This window comes from Myotis myotis, unplaced genomic scaffold (genome assembly GCF_014108235.1).
Source record: "Myotis myotis isolate mMyoMyo1 unplaced genomic scaffold, mMyoMyo1.p scaffold_m19_p_12, whole genome shotgun sequence".
Lineage (NCBI taxonomy): Eukaryota > Metazoa > Chordata > Mammalia > Chiroptera > Vespertilionidae > Myotis > Myotis myotis.
In genome coordinates, this window is record NW_023416316.1 from 48,815,284 (window position 1) to 48,839,698 (window position 24,415).

General features: G+C 42.9%; 1 protein-coding gene across 9 annotated transcripts in view; it reads left to right on the plus strand.

The window, feature by feature from the left end:
- KDM4C (lysine demethylase 4C) overlaps window positions 1–24,415 on the plus strand; it is a 335,140-nt gene that overhangs the window by 300,747 nt on the left and 9,978 nt on the right. For 8 of the 9 annotated variants that reach the window (XM_036331119.1, XM_036331121.1, XM_036331122.1 and 5 more), the window contains one exon: window positions 2,056–2,226. In XM_036331119.1, coding sequence (XP_036187012.1) covers window positions 2,056–2,226 — 171 coding nt within the window. Of the gene's footprint in view, window positions 1–2,055; window positions 2,227–24,415 lie in introns of those variants that run through there. The other variant, XR_004971309.1, reaches the window with a different exon arrangement.

Consider the following 24,415-nt stretch of genomic DNA (forward strand, 5'->3'; position numbering starts at 1 on the left):
CCTAAGTAGGAAGAAAATGGTTGTGGTCTGGAGTCAACCTTTTCTTTGTCAAGTCTATATCACTTTTCTTTCCCTTGACTGGCTGCTTCCACTTACCACACGCTGTGGATTTCACCGTAAACCTCCTTCATTCCCTCCCACTGCTGACATACATCCTTCCTTACCCCCAGAAAGAGAGCGTCTTCCTGAAACTCGCTTTTACTTTGCCAGTTTCTAAACAGTGAATGAATCGAATTCTCCCTTATTTTGAAAATGTGTTTGCACCCATCTTTATAGTTCATTCATTCATTTTTGTTCATTGATTGAATGATTCATTCATTATTCAGCAACAGCGTTGTACACATCCTGCTGAATGCCATGGATAAAAAGACAGATAGGTCCTAGTGCTGTCCTGTGGATGTGCCCTGTCATAGGAGGGACAGTACATGAAAGTGACATTTGGCCAGGACTTTAAGTGAGAGAGAAACAAGGCTCTGGGAGCCTGGGCAGTGTGGGGAGAAGACCACACTATGCCTTCCTTCCTAAGGACCATAGCTGTGTGCTATGACAAGAGTTAGAGTCAGGAGTGGATGCAGTGAAGAGCAGGACAGCGATGATTTGGAGCTGGATTAAGCTTTGTCATGTGAAATCAGAGTGCTGCACAGGCATACACACTGATTGCTGAGTAAGGAGGGAGGAGTTTTACTGACCGGGTCTCTGGTATGTTCTTCATTTCCCCAAATGAAGCCATTTCACATTTGCTGAGAACAAATTGCCTATGAGTCTAGGTATTTTATGTACTTCATCCTATTTTATAGCAGACCTTCCACATAAATATCCCCATTTTGTAGATAAGCAAACTGAGGCTGAGGAAGGCTAAGTAACATCTCCAAGATCATGTAGCTAAAGAAGCAGAGCTTATGATTCAGAGCCAAACCACTGTCTCTGTAAGATGGTAAACCCAGTGTTAAAATAACAGTCACAAAGGAACAGATATCATAGTGAAATGCAGTATTTGCAGTTCTCACCTTCCTCATAGTAAAGCTGGATCAGGCAAGGCTCATCCATGATGTTAAATCCAAGCATAAGTGTGCAGGATATATGTGTGGTGCTAAAGTTCTCCCACAGATTGCTTATTAGTAATAGAAGAAAAGGGTGATTATGAAGTAGAGAAATTGGACCATACTTTTGACCATGATAAAAATTCGCATCCCCATGGAGAGGCAGACAAGCAGCATGTGCCTCTAGATGTGACATCCTGAGTGGAACACAGCATCACCTGTGTGGGGTTCTGGCCCGGAACATACAACCTGGATCTGATCACGAGGAAACATCAGACAAGTGCTCTATTCACAAAGCAGGGGGAGGGAGGAGTGTATCCTTCAAAAGTATCACTATCATAAAGGACAGAGGAAGGTTGGGAAAATGTTCCAGATTAAGGGAGGCTCAGGAGCTGTGACGACTAATACAGTGTTTGACCTTTGACTCTGTCCTGCACTGGAGTGTGGGGACCAGGGGCTCGGGGGCCCTGAGTCTCGGCTCAGTTGACAAAATTGGAATATGCATTGTAGAGGATCGGACATGTTGATGTTAAAAATACTAACATTAGTAACTGTAACTGTTATGTAACTGTGGTTATGTAAAGGAGAACACCTCTTCTTAGAAAACACACACTGATGTATTTATGAATAAAAGCCCAGTAAAGCTCAAATGGTTGGTGGTGAGGGGATAGTATGCAGGCGTGTGCGCGCACACACACACACACACACACACACAATTTGTATATAATACTTAAATATACACATATATAAAATAGAAGTATAATATGCAAATAAAGAAAATGGTAAAATGCTAATAGGAATAGATAAAGGGTCAAAGAATATATGGGTGCTCTTGTACCATTCATATCCTTACAACTTTTAAGTCTGAGAATATTCCCCAATAAAAAGTTAAAAAATAAAAAATGATATTACTAAGCCAATTACTGTTTTTTTTTAAAAAAAATATTTCTTTTATTTTCTGTCCTTTTCTCTTTTTCCTCTTTCTTTTCTCTTTTCTGCCTCCACCCCTCATTAGAAGTTGAAGGCTGGCGAGAGGGGCATCTCTGTGGGGCAGACTGTCATCACAAAGCACCGGAACACCCGGTACTATAGCTGCAGAGTGATCGCTGTGACATCGCAGACCTTCTACGAGGTCATGTTTGACGATGGCTCCTTCAGCAGAGACACGTTCCCTGAGGATATTGTGGTAAGTAAGTTCTGGGGTGCATGTCCCCAGTTTACTTTTTGGTGTAACTAAAGCAGCTGAACCTTTCAGGAATCTTTCTTCTGACTTTGGTAATGGCTCTTTCGTTTATTATTTCATTCAGATGTGCTGTTTTCCCACCACAAATAAATATTGTTTTCTAGGATGTTCCTTAGCCTTCATCATCCTAAATAGTAGCCAGGTAAGTGTAGACTCATCTCCTCAAATTCTTTTAATTAAATGAGAAATATATGGGGCCAGGGAACACAAAATGCAAATTCACCTATTCTTTCCTGTTACAGTTAGCACATTTGAATACCTTTATTACTTCTTTTTCTTTGTGCTTAACTAAAGAACATGGCTTTTACTAACCTGACTTGACAGTGGCATCTGTGATCTGGCAGATGTTTCATACAGCAGTGCCAAAAGTCACTCAGAAAAAGGGCTGTGACTTATACTGAGTTTCTTAACTGTGGTCTGGAATGAACACACATGCGCATCCATCTACCTGTCTCTGTCCTGTTTCCTCGGTCCCCTCAATGAACTCTTGGGAATTACTCAGAGGATCAGGTGAATATGTCTCAGGAGCCTGTTTCTAGCAGGATGTTTCTAAAGAAGAACAATTTTCGTGGAAGGGTTTTTGAAACGGAGATCAACCAGATAACGGGTCAGGGTTAGTCTAGTGGTCATTTTGTTACCCTTATGTGCTTAAGGGAATTATCGTTTGGGGGAGCCAGGCCTCAATATTGTATTTGTAACTTCTGCCTTGTTCTTGGTCTGCTGATGCTTTGCTCTTTGTACTTAGAAGGTCGTTTTTTAATGACTTGATAGCAATAACTATGTGTTATGTGCAGTTGATAATTACAGGTGACCATATGAGATTGCTCATAGATATTTCTAGATCTCCAGTCTCTTGGGGCCAAAGGAACATTGACTTAGTCAGCTTTTAATGCTTACTTCTCTATGCTGTTAAGAGACACACGTTTGTAAACACAAGTGACCATATTTGGAAGGTTTTAAAGCAAATGAAGGTAGACAAATTAACAATCCCAGGACTTGATCCCACACCAGAGGGTGAATTGTGCTTCTTTGCAAAATGCTAACTGGAGCTTCACTTTGCTGCATTGCCATCGCCACACATAAACTGCAGTCCTTAGGTAACATGCTTAACTGGTCAGAGTAGGTCCCTTTGGGCACTCAATGCACAGTCACTGGGTACCTGTGTGCCAAGCATCACACTGGGAGCTGGCAAAATAACCAGAAAGAAGGTGCGATTCCTGCTCAGTTGGGGGGAGGAAGCAGGCTAGTAAATGGGTGCTTTCCATAAGTGTGATCAATACCATGAATAAACCGGGTGCCACTTATCACCCGTTGGGTCCAGAAGAATGAGTAGGAGACTCCCCAGGGTTAGTCAGGCTGACACTGACTGACATGTCCAAGGCCAGGACTGCTTCAGAAACCTAATGTGTGTGGACTCATTTCCTCCTCACAACCTTACGTGTTAGGCACTACTATTTTCCACATTTTGTTTCTGAAAAAACTGAGGCACAAAGAGATAAATAACTAGCAAGTGTCAGAAAGAGTATTTAGTCCCAGCGCCTGGCTTTAGAACATGTGTTTTTAACCCCTGGGAAGAAAGGCAATTTGAAGCAGGAGGAGAGGGGTTTGCAAGGTCATGAAAGGCCTGACCATATACAGGAGACCAAGGCCCATGGCTGTGGCCAGCCTTGCCTAGGCAAAATACTCACTTCAGAATCAGCCTTCTTTTGTGCAAACTGTGAATCCTGAGCCAGCAAAAGAGAGAAAACTTGGGTGGGGAGCATTGTGGGGTGATAAAAGACCTCTGAGCACTAATCCCCAAAGCTGAGCAAATAGTTAGGTCTCTGTCCGTGGTAGGACATACTGAGTCCTAACTTCCCTTTCACTTCACAAGCCCTCGTACACCCAGCCAGTTTTTGGTTTGTTTTTTCCTTTTTGTTGAATTTATTGGGTGACACTGGTTAACAAAATATACAGGTTTCAGGTGCCCAATCTACAGCACATCATCTGTACACACAGCCGGCCAGGTGTAAGCTTCTCTGGAACGTCTTTAACTTGTACATTGGAAAAGAGTGTCTGTGATCCTGGAAGTTTCTGAAATTCCATAAAATTTTCCTTTGACACTGTCTGCTCCGATTCTCTGTGAAACTTTAAGTTTGCTTCTAAGTACATACGGGTGTTGTGAGAACACTGGCTCCAAAATGTGTAAGATTGTTCAGAAGCACCATGGCACTGAAATCAACAGGAATGGAAAAGCAAAATTTTGTACAGCTTAGTTAGCATTACTTAGTATATTCAGCTAAGGTTTGGGGGGTTTATGTAGGCACATGTGTGTGGTCAGAGCCCTACCCTTGAAGGGAGGGACAGCATGTGCAGTGATGAGGGGCATAGATTGGAGGGGGACCTACCTGAATATGTGTGATTGTTAATTTCTTCAGGAGAAAAATATGATAGTCATCTGCAAGCAGGTCTTCTCTCTTTCATCCAATCCTTCCTCCCTGTATATTTCTCCCCACCCCATCCCATGTCTGACATTTTTGGTTACTTGTTTCAGGCCTCTTACACCAAGTAGGAAGGTTTCAATCATGTTGTGTTTTCAAATTTCACCTACTTTCTAGTAATCCCGCCCTTTGTTGGCTTCCTGCTCTTTGTTATCTTGGTGCTAAGTGAGGCATTCCCAGGACATCTTGGATGGCTCTATAGGGAGATGTTTTTCCCTTAAAATATTGTATCCATCAGAGTTCTCTAGAGAAACAAACCAATCAGTGTGTTTGTATTTATTAATACAATAAATATATTAAAAGTGTGTAAGAGTGTGATTTATTGGCTCATGTGGTTATGGAGGCTGAGAAGTCTCAAGGTCTGCTGTTGGCGAGCCAATGGTGCAGTTCCATCTGAGTCTGCAAGCTGAGAACCAGGAGATAGGTGTGCAGGTGTGGTGTGAGGCCACAGGCTTCAGACCCAGGAAGAGCCCTTTTCATTTAGAGTCTAAAGGCAGGAAAAAGCCGAGCCCCAGTTCAAGGCAGGCGACAGGAGGAATTCTCTTTCTGGAGGAGGCTGAGGCCACCCTTTTTGTTCTGTTCAGGCCTTCAGTTCATTGGCTGAGGCCCACTCACACTGGGGATGGCACTCTTTACTCAGTCAACCAACGCAAATATTAAACTCATCCAAACGCCCTCACACACTCACCCAGAGTAATGTTTGACTAAATATCCAGGTGCTCCGCAGCCCAATCAGGTTGACACATAAATTAATCATCACAAATGTCTGATCCTGATGCACTTTAGAAGACTCTTTACCTTGTGGGGCCGGGCAGACTCTGTGGCAGAGGATTATTTCCTTTTTGATGAAACAGTGGCCACGTTGTTTCAGCCGGTTTGTAGCACTCTGTCGATCCAGTCCATTAGCCATGCACTTGGTCTTGGTCATTGTCCAGGCTCCACAAGGTGAACTCACGGGGTTTAAGGCAAGCTTTTAAAGGGTTATGCAAGGGTGGTTGGGGTCTGTGCTTCTCACTGAAATTAATGAAAGCTGTACAATTAAATGCCATTATAGTATGTCACCTAGACTTCAGTTTGAGATCGGGGAATTTGGTGTTTAACTTTAAGGCATATTGGATGACTGTAATTAAGTACATGTAAATTATATTGATTCCCCTATATGATATAATGTAAGTATGTTTACACCATCATTGTTAGGCCATGTGGTTTAATTGCTGTGATTGTCCCACTTCTACTTTTGATATTCATCTACACTAATTTACCCAATGTGCTTATCAGGTGTGAGTGCTGCTGGGAAGGTTCTTTTCCCAAATTCAGTGTGACATCAGTGTTACTGGCTACTGAAGAAGGAACTTCTCTAAGCTGTGGTGCTTGCTAGCTAGAACTGCTGTACGGGTATAGCACAATTTCAGTTGTCTAACTGTGAAAATCGGATTTAGAATATCAAGTTTAATCATCCCAACGATTTATGTATGTCATGAATATCTTCCCTTTTGAAGCCTGATGCTTTAGTAAGGAAATTCACATTCCCTATATATAGAATCGCTGATTACAAATCATTTTCTAAACCCAGAGAAGAGAACCTTTCATGCAGGCCGGCCTGTCGTGTTTTAAAATAAGTTTACCAAGCATTAAAATGCCCATGTTAGGCTTACGAGACTAGAGAGAGTATTTGAAGCTGTAGAGAGAAACATTCTTTGGACTACCAGGAAATTTATTTCCATACCTTTATCTGTGATAGCTAGAAAAATGTCCAAAAATTCTCCTTTCCACGGTGCACCTGCAGAAGGTGTGTATCAGCCCAGTTACACTCAGCATGCAATCTGTAGCTGTCAGGGGCAGTAATAAAAGATGTATTGCCATGAGCCTCCACCTGTCGATCTATGAAATTGCGACACACTTCCTGATGAATTTTTTGTCTCTTACAATTTTGATGGGAATGGAAGTTGCCCACCCGAGAGAACTCAAGGAGCATAGAGATTCCAGGCCCCCTTTTAAGCTCTGGCAGCCCATGCTGACCCCAGAGTGATGACAGGTTCCTTTCTAAGTCTGAACTTAGAGCTCATTTCCAGAAAGGAGGCTGGTGCATCGGGATCTAGATAGTTCTAGGATGACCACTTCACATTCACCAGTGGGCATGCGAAGAGAAACAGGACCATTTAGAGACTCGACAGCAAGAGTCCATCACTGCAATTTCCACGAGGACTCGCTGCATTTTTCGGCCTCGGCTGATGTGTGGAAGAAGCATGAGAACTATATTCTTCAGGGTTGTAGGGATGTATTGTCAAGGCCTTTAGTTTGTGGGCTGTATGGTACAAACTGAAGTTCTTAGAGCTGATTTTTTCTTTCAGGTGTTTTTAAAACACATTGCTTAAACTTGTGAGCCTCCATTATTTTCCCCTCATTTTCTTCACCGTCTAGTAGTTTATGCTGTCTTTTCTGGTCTTAATGTTACAGTGGTTCTCAACCTTCCTAATGCTGTGACCCTTTAATACAGTTCCTCATGTTGTGGTAACCCCCAACCATAAAATTATTTTCGTTGCTACTTCATAACTGTAATTTTGCTACTGTTATGAATCGTAATGTAAATATCTAATATGCAGGATGTATTTTCATTGTTCGCGACCCACAGGTTGAGAACCGCTGCAGAAGATGTGTTCTCAGAACTTGGTTCCTGCTTGTTCAATTAAACAGTGCCTGTGTGAGATTTCACACAAACAGCTTCCTGTTCCCACTCTGCGAGTAGGGGAAGGAGACAAAGGAAAACATCTGAGGGGCAGGGTTGAGAAACTAAGAAAAGAGTTGTTCCCAGCAGCAATCTCTACCCTGGGACCCCAGGAAGCACTTTCAGATCCCTCCTGGCATATCAGGGTTGAGGTGCCCCGATTTTCAAGTCAGGTGGAAGTTGTACCTCATCCCAGACCATCTGTTCTGTTTCCTCCAGACTGATGCCCCTAACTACCTTCCTTCCTCCCAGCCCCTACCATGGCTTTTCTAGAATCAATGGAAATTTGCCAGGGAAGGCTCTGAAAACTTTGTTGGTTGGGGGTTCTTCAGGAATGGCGCACATGACATCTGACTGCTCAGGAGTGGTGCCCTAGCGGCACTTTCCTGACTGAGGACCTGAGACCCTCTACCCAACCAGGATATAGCATATACATTGATAACACATCCCTGAAGATATTGGGCTCATAAATTAACAGAGTGTATGTTCCTATTTGACCATAGGGTTTAAATTACTTTGGTAATAGAGTGAACTTAGGTTATTATTTGACAAATATATCCAGGAGAAGTCAATATTGTCTATTTAGTGATGAACTGACACTGCCCTCATTTTATTATTTCCTTTTCACATCTTATTTGAAAGAATTTAGCTGATTTTATCAGGTGACACAGAACCAGTATTAAATCTAGCCTTTTGTTTTACTAAACAGATTATATTTTGAGATCAGAGTATGTGGGTAAAGGGAGGACAATGATATAAGGAAACGTGGAAAGAGATTGGGTTGGGTACATTTTTTTTCTTTCACATTTTAATCTTTTCCACAGTCAGAAAATGCTCTCTGCTAAGAAGTGGGTGAAAACTTGGAAGCTATGACCTGCTCTAACCTTTGCTGGCTGTGTGTTTTTCTGTAAATCAACTGCTTTGCACCATCTGATTTCTTGGTTTCTATAAAATGGAGGATATTGACGTTTTTAAGTCTTCTATGATTTAGATATCTTATCTAGGGCCATTAAACATAAAGAATGTTTAACTCCTCTAAATGTTATAATAGTACAGTGTGTTATATAATGATTTATACATGGTTTTTCAGGTCTGAGTAGGATTTTCCATTAATAAATAATGCTTATGTGATCTGTGCTTGAAAAAGATGACTTTTGCAAATTAATGACAAATACTTTGTCAAAAGGGAAGGGGGTTTTAAATTATGTATATTTCCAGCATTATAGTTCTCAGGATATATGTATAGGTAACTGTTTTTAAAACATGCTTGATATTTACCCTTTTTAGCCTTTAATTAAGAATAATGTGACCCAATAATTCCTTTATATGTGATATTCTCTTTTGGGGGTGGGGAAAATACGGATAAAATCAAGTTTTCTAAAGCAGTTTATCTGATTTATACCATAAAAATAGTGATTAGCACATAACAAATCAGGCTTTAGTGATTGCATGCTAAGTAACCAATATCTGAAGCACTGTTGAAATAAGAACTTCAAGAGAACTGTGAATGAATGTGAGTGCCATTAACAATAGGTGACATTCTATAGTGAGATAAGGTAAAATTGTTATTGGTGGGGAGAGGTACTTGTTCCCATCTGTGGCTTATCAAAGTGGGCTTCTTATGATATCTGGAGAAAAGGAATTTTCTGAGACTTGCATAGGAGAAATGAGGTATTGTAAAAAGTTTTTCTTGTGGAATTACAATCCTGAGTTTCTAGGGTCCCATTTCCCTTTTCCTGCGAAGGAAGAAGTCCCATTTTGCTTTTAACAGGCTAAAATCAGTGCCAGTGATGAGTTTTTGCTCCATTTTGGAGAAGGTGTCCAGTCCAGCATCAGGCTAGCTTAGTTTGTATTCCCAGCTGCAGTCCATAAGTCCATTGTATGTGGGGTCCTCCTGGCTGTGGGAGAGCCACGAGCCAAAAGAGTGAGCTCCTTTGTTGAGGGGATTATGTATCCAAAATATTTCTGGGCTTGCAGTGACCCTGCCCATTCTAGTCAGTGATCTCTGTTCTCAGGTTTGACTGAAAGGTAACTTCCCATGTCACTCCAGCTTCACTGCATTTATTGCATTTAGGGCCATTTCAAGACCCCTAGTTTCCAAAGCTTAGGTTTGGCGTTTTGTTTTATTTTTTGTCTCAGAGTTGAAAGGGGCTGAGTGGAAAGCCCATGCCCCACCGTGTGAGAATAGACATCCTATATTTCAAAAATAGTATGGCCCTTCATTTTCATCTCTAAATGGATATATTGTAACACACACGCACACTCACACATAATTACCTCACTCTCACCCATTTGATAAAACAGTGAATATTTGCCCAAGTAATTCTTCAACATGACAATATGGCCACCAAAATTGATGAGTCATATTTAACTCTTTATGGGGCTTTCATCTTGACACATAAACATTTAAATTGAGGTAACCACACATACGTACACTTGGCCTCCCTGTGGAGCTCATCGGAACTCCCTTCGTCCATAGCTCTCTTGAGCACTCGTGTATTGAGATGGCCCAACCCTGTTTTCTGCGCATGCAGTCTTTGCTCCTCCCCTGGGACTTTTACTTCCCCTTCGCCTTCAGTGTCTGTGCGCCCCCACCCCAGGGCTCCCACATCTTGAACCACATAAGGATGATGCATCTGCTGTGGGCCCTAGGAAGAGCTCATTTTCTTTTTTTTTCTTTCTTTAATTTTTAAAAATATATTTTTATTGAGATCAGAGAAGAAGAGAGAGGGAAAGAAAGATAGAAACATCAGTGATAGAGAGAATCATTGATCAGCTGCCTCCTGCACATCCCATACTGGGAATAGAGCCTGCAACCTGGGCATGTGACCTGACCGGGAATCGAACCTTGACCTTCTGGTTCATAGGCCGACATTCAACCACTGAGCCACACCGGCCGGGCTAATTTTTTTAAATTAATTTGAGAGAGAGAGAGAGAGAGAAAAAACACACACATTGATTTGTTTATGCATTTATTGGTTGATTCTTGTATGTGCCCTGATGGGGGATTGAACCTGCAACGTTGGCATATCAGGACGATGCTCTCACCAATTGAGCTACCTGGCCAGGACAGAGCTCTCGTTTTCTGAAGGAGATGGCATACCCTTCCAGAGTCCTGCACACCCCTTATTTTTTAGATTCATATCCTTGTTTAAAGGGAGGGGTCACTGACATGTTGGTAGACAAATGTGTGTGGTTAGGAGTAATAACAAGAATTAGCAGCTAATATTTAACAATTGCATATGTATCGTGTTGTGCATAACACCCATGGCTGCTGAAGTTCAAGAAATACAGCCCTAGCCGGTTTGGCTCAGTGGATAGAGCGTTGGCCTGCGGACTTGAAGGGTCCCTGGTTCAATTCAAGTCAAGGATACATGCCTGGGTTGCAGGCTCGATCCCCAGTGGGGGCATGCAGGAGGTACCCGATCAATGGTTCTCTCTCATCATTGATGTTTCTATCTCTCTCTCCCTCTCCCTTCCTCTTAGAAATCAATAAAGATATATTTAAAAAAGAAATACTGAAGGGTTTGAGATGAAAATACAAGTAGTCCTGTAGTACCCCACATCTGGGTGCAGTCCCACCTGCTGCTTGTATATCGCAAGGTGTTCAAATGCATACGTAAACTACATATGTGTGCGTGCGTGCACACGCGTGCAGATCTTTGTTGGTTTGAATGCACCTGGCATCATGTTGACTTGCTAAAAGCAAAAAATCTAGGAATCACATTCTGGATACTATTAATGTTACTGCTAATTAGTTGTTAGTGATAGATGTTTTAGACTGTTAGTTGGCAAAGCTGTCACCTTTTATGTTCCTGTACTTCCATGTTTATTTTTCACAGTATCATCCCTGGGGGCTTGTTCTCCACCTCTTATTTTTACCTACAAAAGCCAGGCTCAGCTGTTCTGGCTCCATCAACACCTCCAGCGATCCCCTGTTTCATATACCCATATATCCTGCACTCCCTCCCCCCATTTGACATATTTTTGGCTTACAGTTGCCAGTATATGCAAATCTGTATCAATTTAATACTATGGGTATTTGTTTCAAGGAAAGTAACAGGAAGCTAACAAAATCTCACAGAGGTTTTTTTTGGGGGGGGGGGCGGGAGGGAGGGGAGAGGGAGATTGAAAAAAATATCATAAATGAAATATTAATTAACTGACTACTCAGTGTTCATTAAGCAAATCAGATTATAGCAAGAATCGGGCTTTAAAGAAAGATTAATATCTGGCATAAAAAAGAACAGAGTAGTCAGTATTTCAAAGGTTCGATATTTATCAGGGAAAGGGCATAAAATAATCCTCAATGTAATGCTGAAGCAGGCATTTATTCCAAGCTAGAGTGTGATCAGTAAAGCCAAATTCACTGCCTTCCTCTAATGTATTCTTAAGCTTTTGAATTAAAAGCTCATGTTTGGATAAATCTGACAGTGGTGTGTTATCTACGTACTATTTTCATTCTTGTCTGGAAACCTACAAACGGCAATATTCTCCTTAATTTCACATTAAGATTATTTCGATTTGACAGTCTTTTGACAACACAAGAATCATTTGGGGAGTTTCGGAAATTTCTGCTTTCCCTGTAGGGGTAATAATGTTGAGTAAATAGATTGATGCATTATCCTCTCCTCAACCATCTTATTTATCTGTCTCCCATTTAGCCTGTGAGGAAAGAGGCTGGTAGTAATTACATCCTGTTCTTCACGAGACAGTCTGTTATGAACGTGCTTGTTTAAGTTTATGCATTTGCATTAAACCTGAAAGGAAGGACATGTTAAATGAACAGAGATAGAAGCAGTAGCTTACATGGAAAGTGTTTATAGCAGCGGTTCTCAACCTGTGGGTCGTGACCCCTTTGGTGGTCGAACGACCCTTTCACAGGGGTCGCCTAAGACCATCCTGCATATCAGATATTTACATTACGATTCATAACAGTAGCAACATTACAGTCATGAAGTAGCAACGAAAATAATTTTATGCTTGGGTCACAACATGAGGAACTGTATTTAAAGTGCCAGAAGGTTGAGAACCACTCGTTTATAGCGTACAACTGCTCCCATTGTATTGCGATGCTCAGGCACATTTGCAACTTTGAGGCCAGTCCGGATTACTTCATTTGTACACATATACTTCAGGATTCTCTGCTTCTGAATTTAACGTAATGTGAGCTGACATTTTTTGACAAATCATGTTCTCCCAAATCCTTTTGTTTTCCTTCACCCCTTTCTGGTACTCCTTTTTAATCCTCTCATTAAAATCCTCTCCAGATGTTACTCATTTGCTTAAAACTTTGCACTGCTGGCTGTGAAATGCAAAGTTAAATTGTATCCATCTCTTGCTGAGGTGTGACTCTGTACAAGTCATTTCATTTTTTGGTCCTTCTCTTTAAAATGGGGGCATTTGACCTAGGAGCTCTCATAGACTTCCTCTGATTCTGGCGAGGAGAAATGCAGTTTTCCGTAATCAGCTCTGACTATAAGCATGGGTATGTGCCTCGGCCAGCTGTCCACTCTTCTGCACACACACGCTCTCCTTTTACGATTCCAGGCTTTAAAGACTACCTGTGTGGGCAGTGTGAGGCCAGAAGCTGGGAAATAGCTGTTTACATAACTCCACACTACATGGTAGTCTGTCATTTCTGTATGGCAGTATCATTTGGAGACCAAGCTATTCTTAGGTTTCAGCCCAGTCGTAATTAATCCTACACTTTTTGCTTCACCCATTTGGGTTAAGTTAAAGCAGATCTTCTGTGTGCTCACCAGAAAGTAAGGTAGTGCTGCATGAGTAGGTCTCCTCTTTGGGGTGTTGATCCAGAAAGATGCTCCCTTTCTTTGACCACAGCAGAAGCTGGTATAAAGAGCGAAGGGAGTATAGCCAGAGAGTGACTGAGACTGGATTAAGGGAAATAATAACCGTCCTCTGTGTCTGATCTTTCTCCCATTCTTTTGCATACTCCATTCCCACCACTTCAGTGAAAAAGAGAGCACTTAGACAAGGGCTTAGGACATTTCAGAACCATAATCCTAGCGCTGCCTGTCATTTCCAGTGGGCAGGTCTTTCCATGAGAGAATCTTAGCCAAGATGTCTCTTGTCTAGAAGTTCTGAGTAGCCATGGCTCAATTCAGGGCTGCTGTATGAATAAGACTGGCTAAGGGGTAAGTTGCAGTCCCCTCCCACCCCATTCCCTCCCCCTCCTCCTCGGTGACCCTCAAACTCCCACCCACTCTAGGCAGTTTCCTCTGCCATCCCCTGGTGAGTGGTTCTCAGGCCCTTTGTTGAACACTGCAAGCGAAAGGTAGCTCACTACCAATTTATTGCTGTAATTATTAGGAAGCATTGACTTCTTTGTGTGGATTCTAAACAGTGCCTCTGAAGCATGGAACAGAGTGTGGAATCTCAGAGTGAAGGGGGGGTGGTAATCAACCAAAGACTTTGTATGCATATATGCATAACCCATGGGCACAGACAATAGGGTGCTGAAGTACTGGGGCAGGAGCGTCAGTGGGGGGAAAAAGGGCACATATGTAATACTTTCAACAATAAAGAATTATTTAAAAATAAACACTGCTTCTGAAATACGAGCCAGTCTTGCTTTGTGACCTCTAGAGCACAACTGACCCGCCCCCTTGCAAAAAAATACCACCAAAAAATATTCTCTCCCCACTCACAGCTTGTAGAGAGCTATTAGCTTTCTCCTGGGTCTTCTCGATCCAAACTAAACCATCCTCCTGCCTGAATCACTTAGTACATATTTGTCGTGACAAGGAATGAATGATTTAATGAAAAAGTGGTTTTCAGAGTGCTTTTCCTCCGGGAAACTCAGGATGGGATTTTTTGGACAATGTCCTACTCAAAATGTTGCTCTGAGGTGTGAGAACACAGTGCCAGACCCTGACCACACAGGCAGGCGTGGCAGCTCTGCTCCTTTGATCTGGCCACCGGACACTCTCCCTGCAGCCAGGAAAAGGGCCCCATGAATATTCACGCAGCTATTAATCATGTTTTCACAGGGTATTTAATGGCCTCATATGTACATGGAAAAAATCAGGCTCAAAATTGGACATACAGTATGATCCCAATTACATATAAAATATAAATATGCAAAGGGAAAAATCCTCAAAGGAAATGCACCAGAATGTTGCTGATGATCTCTGGAGAGTGTAATCATAGGTGATTATGATTTTCAACTTTACCACCTTCTTACAGTTTCCATATGAGCATGTTTTATTTTTATGATCAGGAAAAAAAGTTATTTTTTTAAAAGACCTTTCTGAGAATTCTTTAAATTGTGACTCATTTTCCTAATCTGGATTCTTTCACATTCTTGTGTCAAATTTTCATGTTAGTTCTCCCATGTCTTGAGGTATCTTGAAGCCCTCTGAGACACAGTAACCACATACTATGCTAATAATCTTTCTGTTAAAAGTTTCTGCTTTACACTCTAGTTCCATACATAGCAATTCTTACACTTATCTTTCTGTTTTATTATTTAAATTTTTTATTGAATTTGTTGGGGTGACATCCTATATAATAAAAAGATAATATGCAAATTAACCCTCACGCCCTCACAAGATGACTGCCTATGACCAGGCCGGCAGTGGGGTTAGTGAGGGATGACCAAACGACTGAACAGCAGGCTGCATGGGATGACCAGGCCAGCGGGGGGCTGTGAGGGGCGACCAGGCTGGCGGGGGGGGGGGGGGCAGTAAGAGGCGACCAGGCTGGTGGGGCAGGGGCGGGGGCAGTTAGGGGTGACCAGGCAGGCAGGCAGGTCAGCGATTAGGAGCCAGCGGACCAGGATTGTGATAGGGATGTCCGAGTGCTGGTTTAGGCCCGATCACCGAGATCAGGCCTAAACCGGCAGTCGGACATCCCCCAAGGGGTCCCGGATTGGAGAGGGTGCAGGGGACCCCCCCTCCCCCCCCCCCCCCATGCATGAATTTCGTGTACCGGGCCTCTAGTTGGTTAATAAAATCATATAGGTTTCAGGTATACAGTTCTATAATACATCATCTGTATATTGTACTAGTGGCCCAGTGCATGAAATTCATGCATGGGAGGAGGGGGGTTTGTCCCTCAGTCTGGCCTGCACCCTCTCCAATCTGGGACCCCTTGTGGGATGTCCAAATGCCAGCCTGCTCACCCCCAATTGCGCCCTCCTGCCAGCCTACTCGTCCCCAACTGCTCTCCCCTGCCAGCCTGATCGCCTCTAACTGCCTCTGCCTGGGCCCCTCCACCATGGCTTTGTCCAGAAAGATGTCCGGAAGACCTCCTGGAAGGTCTCCCAGTCTAATTAGCATATTACCCTTTTATTAGTATAGTTTTATCATTGTGTTCACCACACCAAGTTTTGTTATTTATTTTAATGCCTGCATTTTCCACCAGAGTTGCACAAAGTAAAAAACCACATCTGTTTTTCTCACCACTGATTCTAGAGCCCAAGAGGTGTTTGAACATGAGGTGTTGAGTGAATGCCTGCCCCGCTGTCCACTTTGTAGCTGTGTGACCCAGGGCACGTCATGCACTTCTGTACTGTGTGGGGGTTGACACCTGCCTTCCTACCTGAATGAGTTATTTTGGATTTCAACTAGGTTAACATTTTCTGATCTTCTATAGTAGTTATTGGCTTCTCATTGCATTCTCTCTTCACAATTTTAAATCCCAAGCATCACCTTCTACCAAGGTTTTTTGTCCTTCCTATCATCCTCCAGATGCTCCCTGTTGATATAAAATTATATTCAGTCACAGTTCATGTCAAATTTTCCAGTTGCCAGTCACTATGCTTTGCTTTTCTATTCTCTTTTAAATTATAGGGTGTCTCAAAAAATGTATACACACTTAATTCCAATGGGTTAAATCTGTAAAGAAAGAAACATCAATGGAGCTATATCAGCTGTTAGGCATGTATACATTTTTTGGATAGCCTGTATATTAGCTATAATTCTACCAACAACCTGGTAAGGTTGTATTATCATCTCCATTTGACTGATGAGGAAGCCAAGACATAGACAGGTAAAATACTAGTAGCTTTTGACCCCAGGCAGTGTGACTTGGGACACTGGAAGCACTTGCCTATGCTGCTTCAACTGTCCTGTGTGAGCCCAGTGTGTGCTCTAGGGGTGAAACATACACTGCACAGAATGGGAACTTGCAGAGAGAGGGCCAGTGCTGGCTGGTGCTGTGCTCTGATCTCAAAGCATTTCTCCCCCCCTCCTCCCCTCTCCCCCCCACTGGGTGGCATGTGAGCACAGGGCAGTCATCTTTCCCCACAAGACTTACCTTTACCTTTATCCTGTCATCTTTCTTTTTTCAGATTTTGGAACTGACCTTTATTTAAAGAAACCACTACAGATACTCACCTCAAGCCTGTCTTTCTCCATTTTGCAATATAACTTTTTATTGACACAATAAATATTTATATTTCCCTCGTGCATTTAGCCCAGGGGTGGGCAAACTTTTTGACTCAAGGGCCACAATGGGTTCTTAAACTGGACCGGAGGGCCGGAACAAAAGCGTGGATGGAGTGTTTGTGTGAACTAATATAAATTCAAAGTAAACATCATTACATAAAAGGGTACGGTCTTTTTTTTTTTTTACTTTTATTCATTTCAAACAGGCCGGATTCGGCCCGCGGGCCGTAGTTTGCCCACGGCTGATTTAGCCTCTTCCAACAGCTATAAGTAGGGGAAAGATCTGAAATCTTTCCCCCTTATTTGGGTGTGTGGAGTGTTCATCCTAGGGTCCTTATGCATTAGTGTGTGCAGGATAAATGGGAGGAGGATGCAGCCACCCAGGGCAGTCCTTAAATGTGGCCTTGCTGTCTTTCCACGCTGGGAAGAGTTGGATGTGTAGCAGACAACCATACAACCCCGGGCATGGGAGTTGACACCAGTTATCTTATCCATAAATTTGAGGTAAATGCTGGGATTATTATTGGAATTGTTGAAATACGATGTATATAGCAGTTAGGATGGTGCCCAGCACATAATAAACACACAGGTGGTGTTTGTGACTGTGGTTATTTTTATTGGTGGTGGTGGCCAGAAACTTGTAGTCAGTGCCTTGGTCAGAGGGACTAGTCCAGGGGTGGGCAAACTTTTTGACTCGAGGGCCACAATGGGTTCTTAAATTGGACCGGAGGGCCGGAACAAAAGCATGGATGGAGTGTTTGTGTGAACTAATATAAATTCAAAGTAAACATCATTACATAAAAGGGTACGGTCTTTTTTTTTTTAGTTTTATTCATTTCAAACGGGCCGGATCCGGCCCGTGGGCCGTAGTTTGCCCACGGCTGGACTAGTCCCTGAGCACAAGACTCCTAGTAACACTTGGAAATTATACATCTTCTATGCCTTTACCAAAGGAGAGGTTATTAAAAGACCATCTAAAAGAAGTATCAGAAAGCTTTAAATATATAAACCTCCTCTTCAAGTAGTTTGTATATCAAGGGCTTTTAGGAATTGAAGTTGAAAGACTGTGTTTTGGCCCCTGGTGTGATGGGGCATCAGGACTGTTGGTGGGATCATCCAGAACTCTCTTGAGAGGCTGAGACAGGGGTTGGGCTACAGCAATGGCCCCGTGGCTTGGCCACACCACTCAATACAGTCAGTGCGATAGCCTGACCAATAACATGGAATCGCTGATGCCAGAGGCTCCAACTAGTGATCCTGCAAAATGTTGCTGGAGCTGCCAGCTCGCTGCTCCCTGAGGCACCTGTCTTTAAGCACTGCCTTCCTGCTTGCACCACCGCTTACCTAGCCAGGTGAGTGCAGGCGAGTTTTAAATGGGGACTCTGTGATTAATTCAGTTTACATGGAGGGTGATATAGTGCCTCGTATTGTAGATATTCATGTGTACGTTTGAGTCTCCTGCTGGACTCTGAAGTCCTTGGTAGAAAGGACCTCAAAAGGACCATTTTTGTCTCTGTTTTCCCAATGCTGAGCTCAGTGCTAGACACAGAGGAGGCACTCAGTATATGCCAGAGTGAGGGAGGAAAGAGGGAGAGAGGAAAGGAGGGGCAAGAGCCTCAGTTGGTGAATAAATGATGCTTTTTGTTCTGTTCATACTCTCCAATTCCTAGGATGCAGAGAACCCTTTGTTGGCTTTTAGAGCCTCCTGCCTTGTCCTGTTTGCCCACACATGCTGACTGCCGCCCTGCATCCCTGCCTCACATGCCCTTTTGTTTAGATCAGCTCCCCAATGTCACCCCTGACTCTGGTTATTGACTTTTCCATGCTTCCTCACTTCAAAGAACCAGAAAGTTAATTTCCAAAGAAACTGCCTAACTTTATACTTTCTATGCCTTTTAAAGCTTTTGCATGCCAGAATCTCACCTGTTTCTAATAGCATAAGGAATTAACTTCTGTTAGAAATATTCCTTCTGAGGCTTGATGTAGTAACTTTCAGAAAACAACCCCCATCTTGACCTCAGTGCCTTTATCAGGCATGTGTTCACTCGCAGCTTATGGCAGAGGGAAAGAATATACTAACAAACCAGTGATCCTCAGGAATCCACCAAATGTCAGTGCTGTTCTTTCTGCGAAGACACTGTCTTCCAGAAGACAGGTGTGTCAGATGCTGGCAAAGTGGGACTGGTGGAAAAGAATTAGCTGACCAGCTTAACAGAGACAACTGGAGTATCTCAGAGTAGAGAAAGGGTGTGTGTGTTTCCATTAAAAAAAAAAAGAAGAAGAAGGGGAAGGGGAAGGGGATAATTAAAAAGGACATTAGACTTGGAATTTCCCAGAATTATGAGGATCAGTGTGGAAGTGGATTGGCTTGAATCCTTTATCATGCAGGCTGAAGTGACTGTTTCATACCTAGCACAGAACCCAGTTAGATAAGACACCTCAGTGCAGAAGCATTCCAAATTTTCTTTCAGGTTGTTAAAAGGCTCACACTAAAGAGAAGCGATAGAGGAAGCAGCATAGAATTAGTTTTTTCTTTATATGTAGAATATAAAGTGTATATTCTGGGAGATGGCCTCACAGTGATTCTCCATCTGGCTGAGTGTCAGTTTGCTTGGGAGGGCATCTAGCCTGGAACCCCACCTTGGACCGACTGAATCAGAATTTTCTCTGTTGGTAAAGAAATAAGAAAAATCTCAAATAATCTATGTTTACACTAAAAGAACTAGAAAAAAAGAACAACAAATGAAGTCCAGAGTGAGTGAAAGAATGGAAATAATAAAGATCAGACAGAAATAAATGAAATAGAGTCTTAAAAAAGCCCAATATAAAAGATCAATGAAACCAAGAACTCATTCTTTGAGAAACAACAAGGTTTACAAACTGTTACAAATTCATCAAGAAAAAAAAGAGAGAGGACACAAATAAATAAAGTGAGAAATGAAAGAGGAGAAGTAACGGACACCAAAAGGATTCTAAGAAAATATTATGAACAACTACATGTCAATAAATTGGACAAACTGGACAAAATGGATCAATCCATAGAAACATACAGTCTTCTAAAACCAGTCCAGGAAGCACATGGCCACAGAACCAGAAAGGACATGGTCACAGAACCAGCCCAGAAAGGACACGGCCACAGAACCAGTCCAGGATGGGCACGGCCACAGAACCAGTCCAGGATGGGCACGGCCACAGAACCAGTCCAGGATGGGCACGGCCACAGAACCAGTCCCGGATGGGCACGGCCACAGAACCAGTCCTGGATGGGCACATCCACAGAACCAGTCCCGGATGGGCATGGCCACAGAACCAGTCCAGGAAGGACACGGCCACAGAACCAGTCCCAGATGGGCACAGCCACAGAACCAGTCCAGGAAGGACATGGCCACAGAACCAGTTCAGGATGGGCACGGCCACCTGCCCCTGTGTGGTCAGCCTGAACCTGGACTCTGCCCTTGGCTGCTACTGCTGCCTTCTGAGAGTGTCCTCTCCTCTTCTGTTTCTCTGCATCCCTGGTCAAAAGTTGGACATCCTGGGCAGGGGAGCCAACTGGCCAGGCCCCTGTCAGTGTTTGCTGCCAGGGAAGCAAGGCAAAGGAGTATCTGGTGTTTTCCAGCATCAGTAATGCCAGGCCAGCTCTGCTCCCACTTAGACTCTGAAGGGGAGAAAGGGATTCAGGTGCTGGGCAGCCAAACAAATGACAGATAGCCAGTCTGATTGGTACCTGGCTGTCAGTCAGTCTTGTTCACCCTGCCAGAGCCCAGTAATGAGCAGGCGATTATCCCTCAAAATGCCAGCAGCTGCCGGCACCAGTTTGCTCCTGGTCACTTAGGCATTTTTCCTAAGTGTGTGTGTGGGGGGGATCACAGGCTCCAAACTATATGTGGATTAACTGCTAGGAATTCACACACCATGTCTTCACTTGGTACAGCTGCACTGATAGGGCTGCGTGCTTCTTGGTTCATACTTGATAGGAGGAGAGGTGGGTATGGGTGGGGAGGAGGGTGTAAGACAGGTAACCGTCAAGGACAGCAGCTTGTAGAAGTTTGTGACCATTAATAGTTCCAAGAACACAACTTCAGAATTGAGATAATCAGACTGGCAGTTGGCTTTTCTCTGTAGTAGGTGGAGCAATATAGGAGTTTGGCTTGACATTGGCAGGAATATATGAACAGTCCTTTTGCCTGAATCAGTGACCCATCTCAGTCCTTTAATCATAGTCCTTTAATCAAAGCCAAACGTCTACCCTTGACTGTGATTATTATTTTCACATCATCTATTTAGTATTCTAGATACTGGCTTAGTGGCAGCTCTAGACACCTGTGTCCCCGTGGACAGGACTCTGGCAGATTTTTAGGGATGTTTATCTCTGGAGGCAACACTGCAAATGGTAAACAGCTATTTTTGTCAGGTGAGGGCAAACTGCTTCTGAGGGTCTAGACAGCAACTGAGAAAAATGCATTAGTCGATGTTTTTAATGCATGTAATTTTCCAGCAGAGGTGTGTACTTGTTCCAGCAGCACATTACCAGCTGCATTAGGAAAGACCTTGTTAGCATGTACATCCTATAATATAACATCTCAGATTCCAGAATCCTTTTAAAAACTCACCCAGGTCACTTAGGACTGTTGGAGAGGGGGCTGGAGTCTCAATTTTCATGTGTGTTCCAGAGGTTGGGACCACGCTTTAAGAAGCTTGCGCTTGTCTGATTCCTCGGGCACAGCCAGGGACATGGGAGCCAGCGGGAAGACCTTTAAAACAGGGTCAAGCTGTGGTTTTCCACAAACTAAATCCTCTCATGTTTAGACATTTTATTTTTCATACCTTTTATTTTTAACAAATTTTTTTCCTCCCACATGAAAACTTACTCAGAAACTCCATCTATAAATCAAAAGTTGTGTTCTGGTTGAAGTAATCATGGGGGCCAAAGCTGACGTGCTCCCTGCCTATTTCAGCCTCTCAGGGCCCCTGAGACCCACCCCACAGAGCTGTGGAGCTCAGTGTGTCAGGCCTCGGCGTGCAGACAGGATGCTCCCCGTCTATCTGTGGGTTGGGGAGCTGGACACTGTTGATCCCTCTAGTGGCTCACACGGTCAGTCAGTGGTCAGTAAATAGATATTAGATTAGTGATTGTGACAGTAGCTTCTGCTTTGGAGGGATCAGGAAAACCTAAATATCAAACCTTTCAACTCCTCATCAGCTCAAATGTTCCTGGTTCCATTTCTGTTTAAATGCTTTTTACTCCATGTAGTCATAGAAAGTCTCTGGCGAACTCAAACTTTGAGACACCTGATGAAGCCATTTCTCTGTGGAGGAAACTAGATGTTACAGAAATAACTCTTTGTGTATTACTATGAGTGCCTTAAATCTATTTGGGAAGTAGCTGGGATTTAAATACTGAATAATACTCACTAAACAAATGCATTTGCAAATCAAATATATCTACTTCCAGCTAAAGGGCCTGGCAAAAGGTGAGAAGTGGCCCTCATGACATTGAATAGTGCCTCCTGGTGGTGCAGAAAAATTTTATATTATATTGTTGGTTTGTGTTTCTTTTCCTTTATTTTTCTACTAGGAATAAAGAAAAACAGAGTTCTAAAAGCTAGAAGATTGAGGAAGCAAGCTGAAGTCTCTTCCCTAGATTTTGATATGGAAGAGTATGAATTGAACTTGATCTTTGTGGCTGATACAGAGCAAAGCTAAGCTGTGACTGAGTCAGAAGGTCTTAAAGGCCAGGCGCTTTTCAGGGTCCAAATTAGGGTTTGTTCTGATTAAAGGGCTGATTGACAGATAGTAAGAAAGATATCAAACTGTATCTCACACATTTAGCTGTCAAACACCTTATTAAAAAATAACTGTTTCTCACTTGATAATGTTGCATATATTTCATTCGTTAATAAAGCTATGGTTTTATGATAAATACTTCAAGTAAACTTTATACTTTGCTTAGCCCATATTTCTGTGGCCATTGCCACACCATGGTGACATGGTTCCTAAAATTGCAGGTCAGGGTTTGTTTGGGAGAGTTATTTTAAAGGCTAAAACACTTCTGTTGAAGGTTAAAACTATAAAACTAAGGTCCTAACTCTTTTGCTTGGTGGTGGTTTTTGGTGGATGAGTAAACGGGGAGTGTAGCCCCCATAATTCCCTGAGGCCTTGACTTAATTTCTGTTGGGAGTGAAGAAGGCTCCAATAAATAGAACTTATCCTCCTCGAGGAAAAGCAATATACAGAGACAAGTCAGGATTTGGAGATTTAAGAAATCTTTATTAAAAATAAAGCAGATATTGTAGAGTGTGGCTTATATCTGTAGGCAAAGAGGTTTCCTAATATTGGACCTATGATTAGACAGAGCTCCTAGGGACACCACCAGCTCCTCTTGGGAGAAGGAGCAGAGCATAATGAGTTCTCTGAACACAGGGTGGCTCCAAAGAGAAAGGGAAAGTGAGTGGTTAAGACGGAGTTACCTAAGTGTCCTGGCTCACAGCCCGCAGATATTTTGGCACATTGGGGGGAAAAGTTTTTATTTGATTTTTTTAGCGAGAGGAAGAGAAAGGGAGAGAGAAATATCAACATCAATAAGCTACCTCCTGCAGGCCCCATACTGGGTATCAAACCCACAACCCAGGTATGTGCTCTGACTGGGAATCGAAATGGTGACCTCTTGGTGCATGGTTCAACACTCAACCATTGAACCACACCGGCCAGGCACTCTCAGCACATTTTTTACAGTACCCCCCAGACCAAAAGAAATACCAAAAGGTTCAATTGATTAAGTTCCATCTCAACAAGTTAACAGTAGTAAGTGTTGCTATGCTTCTGAATATATCCCACAGAGCCCCTGTGAGTTTGCTGTGGCAGCCAAGGCACCATGGAGCATAGCTGGAAAATACACTCTCCTTCAGAACTCAACATAAAATTAAGTCACTCTTTATTCTCTTAGAAGAGTAAATGAATGAGGGAGTAGAAAAAAAGGCCAGGAGCATTACCCTAGTGGAGCTCCCTGCACATGGAAGGAAATTTGAGGAGAGGGAAGAAACATATTCTTGTTCCAAAGCATCACCACAGCATCCAGGTTTCAGCTCAGAGTTAGCCCAGAACTGATGTGGCTCCCTAACCCAGGAGACTGGACAGCATGTATTTAGAAGTTACACCTTCTAGTGTTCTTCGTACCACATACATGTTTGGAAGGGAAATGGAAAGCGAGGTGATAAACCCAGGGACGTAGATGGGATACATTTCTACAACCTGCCCTTTCAATTCTGCATGCCCGAAGTCAAATATTATGAAGGCCAAGAATAAACTTACTTTTATTGGCCTAAGTTCGATACAGATGGTCAATTCTGCCGAGCCTCTAAGCAGTCGTTTTCTTTGTCCATAACTCTAAATGGAAGCATAGCGTATGGAGGGAAAAATGAATAGCTGAGTTTTTCATGTATACTCCGACCCCAACAATAAAATGGCCACTCCATTATAATGTAGAATTTCTATTAATAATGAAAAGTAACACATGG